General features: G+C 41.9%; 1 protein-coding gene across 1 annotated transcript; it reads left to right on the top strand.

Annotated features, from left to right (window-relative positions):
* The first annotated feature begins 5,816 nt into the window (after positions 1–5,816).
* On the top strand, positions 5,817–8,706 carry LOC150041297 (uncharacterized). The gene is made up of 4 exons (XM_090327151.1): positions 5,817–5,877; positions 6,819–6,997; positions 7,177–7,479; positions 8,566–8,706. The coding sequence occupies exons 1-4, from the start codon at positions 5,817–5,819 to the stop codon at positions 8,665–8,667; spliced, it is 645 nt and encodes a 214-aa protein (XP_090183277.1). The 3' UTR covers positions 8,668–8,706.
* Positions 8,707–12,619: the final 3,913 nt, after the last annotated feature.

Raw genomic sequence — 12,619 nt, 5'->3', positions numbered from 1 at the left:
GAAAGAAAGAAAGAACGAAAGAAAGAAAGAAAGAAAGAAAGAAAGAAAGAAAGAAAGAAAGAAAGAAAGAAAGAGAAAAAAAAAGAACTTGGGTCTGAGTAAACCTGAAGCTACTGGCAATACTTGACCACTTACTTATTTCTTTCATATATTTTTATTGTAATTAATAGAAGGGTTATATTCACCAGATAGAAGGTGCATTATTTCAAAAATATTGATACCCTTTCTCATGTCTTGGTTCCCATTTCTATCCCTCCACCCCTGCCCCTCACCTTGGTTTCCCCTTTCCCTATCCGATTTTAAATAACCAAATAAGCATATATACAATATATCAGATAACAAGGTAAATACTGTAACCAAGGGACAGCAAAAGATATGAGAGATAACATAGTATATTGAGGGCAGCAATCACTCATTACATGGCTTTTGTTTCCATGTCCTGGAGATCCTTTCATTTAGCTTCATCCTATATGGGCTTACGTATCTAGATTTTGCTCTGTTGTAAATCTCTGCTAGGAGAGCCCAAAATCTCTACTGATTATGAAAAATAAGGGAAACCATTGAACCTATGTTCCTTTGAATCTGGCTTACTTCAGTTGCTATGATTTTTTTCTAAGTCTTTCCATTTCCTTACAAATGGGGCAGGTTCTTTCTGACAATAGCATAGAATTCCATTATGTATAAATACCACATCTTGTTGGTCCACTCCTCAACTGAGGGGCATCTAGGTTGGTTCCATATCTTCGCTATGGTAATTAGTGCTGCAATGAACATCATTGTGCTAGTGGATTTAGTATGCCCTTGTTTTTGGACGATTGGGTAAATGCCAAGTAGTGGAATTGCTGGGTCATAGGGGAGCTCTATGTTTAGTCTTTTGAGGAACTGCCATACTGCTTTCCATAGTGGTTGAACGAGTTTGCACTCCAACAAACAATGTAGTAGTGATCCCTCCTGGCCACATCCCCTCCAGCATCTGTTGTTATTGGTTTTCTTGATCCTGGCCATTCTAACTGCAGTGAGGTGGGATCTTAGAGTTGTTTTGATTTGCATTTCTTTTATGGCCAGAGATGTTGAGCATTTCTTCATGTGTTTTAGGCCATTCTTATTTCTTCTTCAGAGAAGACTCTCTTTAAATCTTTGGCTCATCTTTTAATGGGATGGTTGTTTCTTTGGAGATTAGTTTTGGAGTGATTCAATTTTTTGAGCTGTTGATATATTTTACAATGAGGCCTTTGTCCGTTGTATTGTTAGTGAAGATCTTTTCCCACTCTGTAGGCTTTCTAGTTAATTTGCTAGCTATGTCCTTTGCCATACAGAAGCTCTGCAGTTTAATGCAGTCCTACTTATCCAGACTTCTCTGATTTGTTGTGTTTCTGGGTCCTCATATCAGCTAAGTAACACAAGAACTGTCAAGCCACAGGCCCTAATGAAAGCTTTTAAAAATGTCAGGAACGAGTAAATATTTTTCAATCCTAACTCTCAATATCAATGGACTTTTAACTCTCCAATTAAACGACATAGACTGTCTAGTTGGATCAAAAAGCTGCTGTCTTCAAGAGACACATCTTGCCCCCCAAAACAAACATTTTATGAAAGTGAGAGGTTGGAATAAAGTTTATCAAGCTAATAGCCCCTATAAACAGGCTGGAGTTGCCATCATCATATCAGATAAAATATACTCCAAACTAAAATTAGTGAGAAAAGATAAAGAAGGTTACTACATATTAATAAAGGGATCTCTCCTCCAGGAGAACATAAACATCCTAAATATCTACACACCTAATCCTGGAGCAATGAACTTCATCAAGCAAACTTTACTTTCACTGAAACCATACATAGATCGAAACACAGTGATTGTTGGTGACTTTAGCACACCACTCTCTCATGTATGGACAGATCAACCAGGCAAAACTCAATAGAGAAACATTAGAATTGAACAACTGTATAGACCTACTACATCTAATAAACATTTGCAGATTATTTCACCCAGCAACAACACAATATACGATTTTTTCAGCAGCACATGGAACATTTTCAAAAAGACCACATTTTGGGCATAAAACAAACCTGGGCAGATTCAGAAAGTTGGATCCTTCTTTATTACCCTGCACTAGAATTAAGTCCAAATGGATGAAAGACCTCGACGTAAAAGCCATCACACTGAAAACCTTACAAGAAGGAATAGGAGACACACTAGGCCTCCTTGGCACAGGTCGAAACTTTCTCAATAAGGACCAAGAAGCACAACAAATCAGAGAAAGGCTGGATAAGTGGGACTGCATTAAACTGCAGAGCTTCTGTATGGCAAAGGAAATAGCTAGCAAATTAACTAGAAAGCCTACAGAGTGGGAAAAGATCTTCACTAACAATACAACGGATGAAGGCCTCATATCTAAAATATATCAACAGCTCAAAAAATTGAATCACTCCAAAACTAATCTCCAAAGAAACAACCATCCCATTAAAAGATGGGCCAAAGACTTAAAGAGAGTCTTCTCTGAAGAAGAAATAAAAATGGCCTATAGACACATGAAGAAATGCTCGACATCTCTGGTCATAAAAGAAATGCAAATCAAAACAACTCTAAGATTCCACCTCACTGCAGTTAGAATGGCCAGGACCAAGAAAACTAATAACAACAGATGCTGGAGAGGATGTGGCCAGGAGGGATCACTACTACACTGTTGGTGGGAGTGCAAACTCGTTCAACCACTATGGAAAGCAGTGTGGCAGTGCCTCAAAAGGCTAAACATAGAACTCCCCTATGACCCAGCAATTCCACTACTTGGCATTTACCCAATTGTCCTGAACCAAGGACAAACTAAATCCACTAGCACAACAATGTTCATTGCATCACTATTTACCATAGCAAAGATGTGGAACCAACCCAGATGTCCCTCAGTTGAGGAGTGGATCACCAAGATGTGGTATTTATACACAATGGAATTCTAAGCTGCTGTCAGAAAGAACAACATTGCCCCATTTATAAGGAAGTGGAATGACTTGGAAAAAGTCTTAAGTGAAGTAAGCCAGAGGCAAAGGAACATAGGCCCAATAGTCTCCCTCATTTTTCATAATCAGTAGAAACCTTCGGCTTTCCTAGCAGAGATTTACAAAAGAGAAATTCTAGAGATATAAGGCCAAATAGTATGACACTAAGTCTAAGGACCTGCAGGATAAGGAAACAAAAGCCATATAATGAGTGATTGTTGTCATTAATGTACTATGTTATCTCTATCTCTCATCTCTTTTGCCCTCTCTTGGTTATCTCATATTGTTACAATATTTTACCTTTTTATCTGATATATATTTTATGTGCTTAATTGGTTATTTGAAATTGGATAGGAAAGGTGGGAAATCGAGATGAGTGGGGGGAGGGTGGGAGAGAAATGGGGACCATGTCATGAGAAGGGGGTACTAATGTTTGTGAAGTTATGCACCTTCTATCTGGTGAATATAATGTAACCCTTCTATTAATCAAAATTTTTTAAAAAAACAACAAATAAAGAAAGTTTCAACCTGTGCCAAGGAGACCTATTGTATCTCGTATTCCTTTTGCAAAGTTTTCAGCGTATCCGCTTTTACCTCCAAGTCTTTGATTCAGTTGGAATTAACCCTGTTGCAGGGTGACAAAGAAGGATCCAACTGTAGATGGTGCTTAACCAGTTCTGGCAGCACCATTTGTTGAAGAGGCTGTCTTTCTTCCATTCTTTTTTTTTTGCTCCCTTATCAAAGATTAGGTGGCTGTGGTTCTGTAGGTTAATATCTGTGTCCACAGTTCTATTCCATTGGTCTTCAGGCCTGTTCTTGTACCAGTACCAAGCTCTTTTGGTCACTATAGCTCTGTAGTAGAGCCTAAGTTTGGTATTGAAATTCCTCCTGTGCTGTTCTTTTTGCTAAGAACTGTTTTTGCTATATGGGGCCTTTTATTATTCCATATGAAATTTTGGATTGCCTCTTCTATTTCTTTGAAGAATGACATTAGGATGTTGATGGGTATTGCATTGAATTTGTAGATAGCCCTTGGCAAGATTGTCATTTTCATGATGTTGATTCTTCCAATCCAAGAGCATGGGAGGTTTTTCTATTTCCTTAGTTCTGCTTTAATTTCCTGTTTCAGCGTTTTTCCTATTTGGATCCACTTTATGCTTGCTTCTTGCCTTATTTCTCTGGCTAGGAATTCTAATACTATATTAAAGATGAGTGGAGAGAGTGGGCATCCTTGCATTATTCCTGATTTTAGAGGAAATGCCTTTAGCTTTTCTTGGCCACTTATTTATAATGGTTCAAAAGTCAAAGAATGATGCATATACCAATGGAACAAAATGAGCTTGATTACTATAATGAGGGCCATTTCAACATAGTGGGGATACTAAATGTTGCCCAAAACCTAGAGAATACATCAGCTCATTTTGTGTTCCTATGCACATTAATTTTTTCCAACAACTTTTTGGGTAGCATTGAGGGTTGAACCTGGGGCCTGGCCCATTGTAGGAACAATATCTGCCACTTCAGCAAAAATGGGAGCCTTTTTTCTTGTACTGGAAATTTTTTAAATTCAATTTTTGAGGTAACAGATATAATACTTTGACTCTCATCAGCAGTCAGTATCATATCTCTTCCTTATTGACCCTGTCCTAAAAATTCACTGTTTTGCATTCAAGTCCTATTTCTGTTGGTCACTTTTGAGATGAGGTCATATATTATGCACATGCTGGCTTGGACTGTGAATCTGTTATACATGCTTCTTCACAGTGCTTAGGGTTCACCACAAGGGTTAAAGCAATTGGGTATCTGTTGGCTGCTGGATCAGCAGCAGAACAGCATCTGAGAATCTATACTGCCTGGTGTTTAGTCACAGTGGGCAAAACATGCTACCCTTTCCCATGGCTGGAGATGAGGGTGGGGCTGAAAACAGCATTCCTATGGATGGGATGGAAGCTGGAACCTTTCCACGTGGTGGGAGTGAGGGGGACACTACATTGTGTAGGTGAAATGTTGATGCTTTTTCCCTTAGTTGGGGGTGGGGGATTGACACTTCACGTGTGGAAGGGATGGAGCTAACATGTGACCTCATGCCAGGATTGAGGTTGTCACTGAATCAAGTGCTTAGGTGCAAATTAAAGCCCTCATCTCTGTGCCCCTCCTCATACCTGGACTTGGAGGCTGATTCTGCTCCCAATAGCTGGAGGTAGGGGTTGACACAGCGTCCCTTGATCTAGGATGGTAAGGGTTTAAAAAAAATTATCTATGGGGTCCGGAGTTTGGCCTATGGGTAGAGTGATTAGCATGAATGAAGACCTGGGTTCAATTCTTCAGCATCACATACATAGAAAAAAGCTGGATGTGGTGCTGTGGCTCAAGATTAGAGCTCTAGCCATGAGAAAAGTCCAAGGACAGTGCTCAGGCCTTTAGTTCAAGTCCCACAATGGCATAAAAATTTATGGAAACATATTCAAATTATCTCTCATTTGTATACTGCATATAATTTATATTTATAATTATAATTTTTCTGACTTTCAAACACCTATTTTCAACCTAGCACAACTTGTTTCCAAGGCTAATATGAGTGAAAAGCAATTGCTATAGTTCCAGGGCTCCATTCCACAGGAGCAATCCACAATAGCTTTGCATGCAGTTGTAGAACAGAAAGATCAGACCTTGTGTGCATTTTTACAAACCTGGATATGGTCAAAACCTGCCCAAGTTAAGCACACCTGTATCACAGCTTCTTAGTCACCAGGAGCACTTAGAGCTCTGTAGGAGGGAAGTGACCATTGGGTGACATTCAGCCTCTGGTCCAGCATCAGCAGAGCATGGTGGAATCTATCCTGCATGAGGTCCAGTCACATGAGGGCAGCATCAGTGACAGTAAGGGTGAGGCTGATACTACTAAATATGGGAAGAGGTAGAACTGGCATTTACAGAACTTCCTGGAAAGGCTGATACTCCTCGGGGGGGTGAAAGAAGACACAGTGTCCCTCGTGCTTGTTTGACACTTCCAACTGTGGAAGGGATGGAGCTAACATGCGTCCTCATGCTGGGACTGAGGATGTCACCAAATCAGGTGCTTAGGTGCAAATTCAAGTCCTCATCTCTGTGCCCCTCTTCATACGTGGACTTGGAGGCTGATTCTTCTCCCAATAGCTGCAGGTAGGAGCTGACACAGCGTCCCTTCAGCTGGGACACAGCCTCAGGCCATCATGCCATGTGTGCTGTCTCTCCTGCTGTGTGGCCCCAAGTTCACACCCTCTCCACCATCTTGTCTGTCTCTCCCATATTGTCTAGCAGTGGGTGTTTCCTTATAAAGATAGGATCCGTAGTAAATTCCACGTCCAATATGGATGTATAAACAGAAAAAAAATAGGGAGGCTCCATTTGCATGTATATATCGGATTAGTCAGCCTTAATTTACATCTCGGCAAATATGTGTTACTGATGAAAAACCTGTTAGAGTATCTGATGTATAGTGTATGGCTAGGAAAAGGCCAGTTGAGATTTGTAGGATTAAGCATATACCTAGTAGTGATCCAAAGTTTCATCAGCCTGAAATGTTTGGTGGAGCAGGTAGATCAATAAAAGCGTGATTGACAATTTTTATTAATGGATGTGATTTGCGTATGATTGTCATTAGTTTCTATAGTTGAATAAACAACGGTGATGGCCTGTGGTTGACTTGGGGTTTATGCTCCTGTCCAAAGCTGGGAGTGTTGATGCTTATCCTCCAGCACTGGGTGGGGCTGAGGTTCCTCTCCTTGGATGGAGAGACTGAGGCATCTTTCCTGGATGGGGTACTGAAGCTTCTACCCATGGGTCAGGTGGGGCTCACAGTCCTCGCCGTGGGGGAGGGGCTGAAGCTGCCAGCCGCGTGTCCAGTGGGGCTGAGTTTCCTCCCTGTGGACGGGAGTGGGGGTGCAGCTCGTCCTTCCCTGTGAATGGGGGTGGAGCTAACCTTCCTCCCCCAGATATAATGGCACCCAAGCTCCTCCCCCGGAAGGTGATGGTGCTTCCCCGCTCCCTGTGGGTGGGGTGGAGCTGACGCTTCTTCCTCCCTGCAAGCAGAAGCAAGTGCATGGAAGTGGGCTGACGCTCCGCCCCCTGCACGTCATCAACCCAGCTCCTCCTCTATGACATGCGAGGGCGGACTCACGTAGCCATCATTGTGCGCTTGCGCAGCCCAGCACGGGTCACGTGCGCGCTGCCCCTCCCGCGGTTCAGCTGTGCCGCCCTCACCGCCCACCCTCGCACGGGTCTCCCCAGTCCCCTACTCGCCTCTTCGTGCAAGACCGACCCGCGGGTCTCCCCGGCTCACCAATGCCAGAGGAATTAGCGGAGAATGTCCTTCTGGTCCTCTTCCTCCTGCTGGTCGTCGTCATCCGCTTCGTTCTGGTCATCCTCTTCCTCACCACCTGGATCCGCATCGTGAGAGCTGAGGCCCATCCGCCGCCGTGTCCCCCGCCCTGTCCCCCGCCCTGTCAGGCAAGTCAGCCTCGCGCAGCAGCCGCTGGAGCAGCGCCCCGGGCGCCCCGGAACCGCAGATGCACCAACCCATCGTGTGGCCTCTGCTGTGGGTGGCCGCCATCTTAACAGCAACTGTGGCCCTGTCCTCGCCCGCCCTTCCGAGACGCCTCCAGGGCGACGGCGACAGGGACACGCGGCCCCCGCCCGCCCACAGGCTCAATCTCTGGCCGCCACCTGGGGGGCCGGGGAGCCGGGACCCCCGGAAGATCAGGAGAGGCTTATCCGGCAGGGTGACTACTATGACAACATGGCACACAAGGAACATGGCGGCAACAACCAAGGGGAAGACAAGGTGGATGGGGACGAGAGGGACAAAGAGCAGGCTGGAGAGCACGAGGGGGTGGAGGACAAGGATGGTAAGGAGGAGGATGACAAGGAACGGGAGGAGGACCACAGTGACAAGGAAGTCAGCTGGGAGGAAGGTGAGGAAGGCCGGGTCCTTGTGAGCTTTCGGTCCCCGGGTCTTGTTTCCTGTCTCTATTCTGAACCCCTGAGACTTCAACACCTTAATGACCTGGGCGGGCCCGGGCCCATGCCCCAGCCGTCCTCAGCACAGGCTCACGTAGAGCAGGGTGACGTGGGCTTGATGGCTGCAGTGTAGGGAGCAGGGACCTGGGCGCCTGACCACATCACACTAACAACTGACACGCTCGTGCTCACCAGGCCACCACAGCCCTCCTGCCCTCTCAGACCCTTCTCCGGGCACAGCACGCTCCCCTTCAGGCCATGGTCAGAGCTTAACTGCCCTGACTAAGACATGGATCTCCATCCTCCCCAGTGTGCCCAGGCAGAAGCCCTGTCCTAAAATGACCTCACAGTCTTGACAAGTATGCCACCTGCTACCAAACTGTTTAAAACACATGTCACAGAAAGTGCAGCGATGGAGGCCACAGACACGCAAAGTCAGTCTTCTTTTCCCACAGGTTCCCATTCTTCGCTTTCTCCTGAAAGTACAGTCCAAGGCATGGTAATTGGGGATAACCTGGCATCTTTTCTCTATTACTTCCTGGTCCCTAATTCATTCTTTCTCTTCCTTCACTAAAGACGAAACTGAGCATGACCATGAAGAAACTGAAGAAACTGCAGGATAAGAGGAAAAAAAAGAAGAAGATGAAAATTACCCACAGGAGGAAACACCAAAGCTGATCTGCTGTCAGTAGAAAATGGCCTCCAATAGGAGTGCAGGTACTGCTTTATAACCTTCACCATCACCTTAACCTTTGCTTTCATGCACTGACAGCTTTATGCTTTGAAGCTTTCTTTCTCAATTCAGTAACAAGTTGGAAATTTGACTTGATAATCCAAAATTCAGAATGTATTCGTATTTAGCATGAACTGAAGGCACTTATGCTCACATATGTTGTGCAGAGCAGGTAGTAGAGGCCAGTGGGGAAAGGTCACCAGGGGAAGCTCTGCCTCCATTGCTCAGGCACAAAACTCTAACTTTTTCCATGGACAATGCTTTTGAAGGGGTTGACTTTTGGCAGTGTGGTCAAATGTTAAGGAGATCAAGTGGGTCTGTATATCATGGCTAACATATAAACATTAAGAATAGGTGTTTTATTGCATAGAATATTCAAAGTGTTTTGTTTATGGCTGAATCAGATATTGTCTTCTTTGATCCTCTCTCTCTCTCTCTCTCTCTCTCTCTCTCTCTCTCTCTCTCTCTCTCTCTCTCTTTCTGTTTTCAGATCTACAAACATCTTAGTTTTATTTTGAAAATATGAAAACCAGTGTCTTAGAATTTCAGGGAATACATACAATTTATGAAAAGAATGCAGTCACAAAACTAAATTCAGAGTGTCCTCTCTCGTATAAATGATGGGCATTTACAGAGGGGAACAGGATGGCACAAGGGTGGTTTGATATATTGTCAACTGTAAATTCCTGAGCACTATGTTATCTAAGCTGTGTTACAGAGGAAAAATTTACTTGATCCTTAATGACACAACATGCATATAAGCTTTTCTTATATTTTTGGATGCCATTAGTATGTATAACTTATAAATGTTCTCTTATTTTATCCTACAGTTACTACACTTAGAACGAAGAAAGAGATGGAGAAATAAAGATGTGTTCTTTAATTTTCTGGTTGGCAACTACCCCAGAAAGGTCTTTGTTCATCCCATAAATGACAGTTTTTGGTGATCTTTTTTACAACTACCTGACTTCATTTGTTCATGTTAGAAATAAAAATTTGTTTGAAATGCATAAACTGATAAGCTGCTATTTTTTCATTTGGGCAAGGATAACATATCCTGTCTTTTGTTGGTTAATCTTTATGGGATTTTTGTTTGATATGGTATTGAGTGGGTTTTTTTGGCAGTTGTGAGACACAGCTCCACCTTTTTCTTGCCACATATTTTTCTTACTCTTGAGCCATGTCTCCAGTACTACATCTTTTTTACTCTAAAGTGAATCTCTTTCCACTCTTCTGTGAGAGTGTTTTAAATTTTGAGACTTAATTGTAAGCATAAAGATTGTACATTTTTAAGAGGATATTTTGCCTTTTATGTTTGTAGATAAATCAAATAGGTCAGAAAATTTTGGACTGGAGAAGAGGCTAGAATCATAGACTCAACAATTTTTCATAATGATCTATTTATTTCCCAGGGTTACTATGACTTTAATCAACAGAAAATTTTCACACTTGTGGAAGTCCTAGATCTAAAGTCAAGTTAATGGCATCACTGAGTGTTTGTTGGAGGTTCTAAGCGAAAAATCTATGTCATTGTGTGTGCTTATGGCTCAGCCCCTTTAAATCAATCTGGTCAAGAGATATGAGAATCATAATGTGAATTAGTCTGACAGAAATGCCCATCAGGTTGCATCTCCAATTAACCAGCAAATTTAGATATGGAGGTTGAGCATAGCTAGCCAATCCTTGATACCAGCAAAAAATAGTTTAATATTCCTTGCTTCTGCTAGATTTTTGTAGTTGTTTCTAATTTGCGGTATATTTTTACTTTCAAATTTAAGGTTTAAATCTTCACAGTGTTTGCCCTTGTGTAACTATCTCTGTGTCCCTCCTTTGTATGAATCTAAATCATACTTGATTGAGCACCCACAGTAATTCAGTATGACTTCATCTTAATTTGGATACATGTGAAAATATTCTTACCTCCAAATAAAGCTATAATAATAAATTCTTGGTACTAGAACTGCAACATATCTGTGGAAGACACCATATAATTCAATAAAAAGGCCAGGTGGTGGAAATGAAATATGTATAAGGGGAAAACTTAGACACTTAAATACAATAAGTTTGAATCTATGTGTATGAAATTTAAATTCATGTGAAACTATATTGACTGTGGGTACAAATTTGTGGTGATAAGAGTATGAAGGAGGGAGACAAGCATATGCAGAATTCAAAAATACCTATGAAGATAAATACCTATTTAGAACAGCCAATAAATTTTGAAATAATATAATTTGGAAGTAGAATTTGGTTCTGTTTATAATCTTATCTTCTTAAGTTGGGTGGCATTTGCATAAAAGTATTATTCCATATGTATTTGTGTAGGTCAGAAATATTTCCAAATGGAAAATCAAAACTAAGAGGATATATGCATAACAGAGAGAAACCTAAAGAAAATAAAGGGAAGTTTTAGTTGACCAGAGGATGGGAGAAAGGGAAGGCCAAGGATTTAAAGATAAAGACCTTGTTTCTACATTAATTCATGATGCCTGCTAATTAGCAACACCTTTCATGTACCTCTTCATGAACTTTGTGGCACACATGTCCTACTGTGTATTGAGTGTTTATGTATATGTATTTCTCCACCCCTAGAAGATGAACTTCCAAATAGCTACAGTCTTTTAAAACAGCTGCACTGCATTTTTAAGTGTTTTTTTTCTAGATTAAATACCCCTTCTTAACCCATTGCTCTCTAGAGACAGTGTTACCTTTTAATTTTTTCCTTTTTGTTAAGGATTTTGCTGGTTGTGGGGCTTAAACTTAGGCCTTGGACACTGTCCCTGAGCTCTTTAGCTCAAGGCTATTGCTAACAGTTTAGTCACAGCTCTCCTTCCAAATTTCTAGAGATTAATTACAGCTAAGAGACTTACAAACTTTCTTGCCCAGGCTGGCTTTGCGCCACAGTCCTCAGATCTCAGGCTCCTGAGTAGCTAGGATTACAGGCATGAGCCACCATTTTAAATCTTTTCATGTATAAATAATTTTTGTGGTACTGGAGGAAATCAATGATACACTGTCACCTCTGGCCTCAGTGGAACCTTTCTAATGTTTTTAACCAATTATACCAAACTGTCCCTAAATGCCATGGTATTAGGAAAAATTGTCTTCTTGTATTGCCAACTCTAAGCTTTCCAGAAGTAGAATTTCTGAATATTGTAAGAGGATAAGATCAACAATTTGAATCTGCCAGCGTGTGTGTGTGTGTGTGCATGTGTGTGTCTTTGTCTCTGTCTCTGTCTGTGTGTTGATCCTAGGGACTGAACTCAAGGCTAATGTGCTGTCCCCAAGCTTTTCTTCTGAAGGGTATCACTCTACCACTTGAGCTACAGCTCTACTTCCAGGACTTTAGTAGTTAATTCTTGAGATAGGAACCTCCTGCCAGGGCTAGCTTTGATCCATGATCTTCCAATCTCAACCTTCTAAGTAACTAGAATTACAGGCATGAGGAACTGGCCCATCTAAAAGGTGTAAGCTCTGATAGTACCTAAAAGAGATAATGCAAACTATAGGGAGTAGTGGACAGAAATAATAACATGACACTGGAACTTCCAAGATGGTATAAAACAACAAGGTAGACTACAAGTAAACCAAGCCTCTAAGGAGCATGTCCTAAAACCTCAGGCATCTATAACTAGACTTTGATGTTGTGACATTAACTCTTAAGTCAGGTGCAGACACAAGGGGAGCCAGAGAAAGGCAAAGTGACAAAGTTTATTATAATCACAGCTTATGAAGATGGGGTACCTTTTAGTTCTAAATGGTCATCCATGGTGGAATTTTTCTAATTTGAAACTAGTCCATATTGGGCTTGTTCCATTATACAAATGCACCTACAAATCTATCAAATATGCCTTTTTCACTTTAGGCTTCTGCTGAAACTGTATAGAGTCTAACACC

This window comes from Megascapheus bottae, chromosome X (assembly GCF_031878675.1).
Source record: "Megascapheus bottae isolate mThoBot1 chromosome X, mThoBot2.hap1, whole genome shotgun sequence".
Classification (NCBI taxonomy): Eukaryota; Metazoa; Chordata; class Mammalia; order Rodentia; family Geomyidae; genus Megascapheus; species Megascapheus bottae.
Note: the sequence above shows the minus strand (reverse complement) of the source record. Positions and strands in the feature narration are given on the sequence as shown.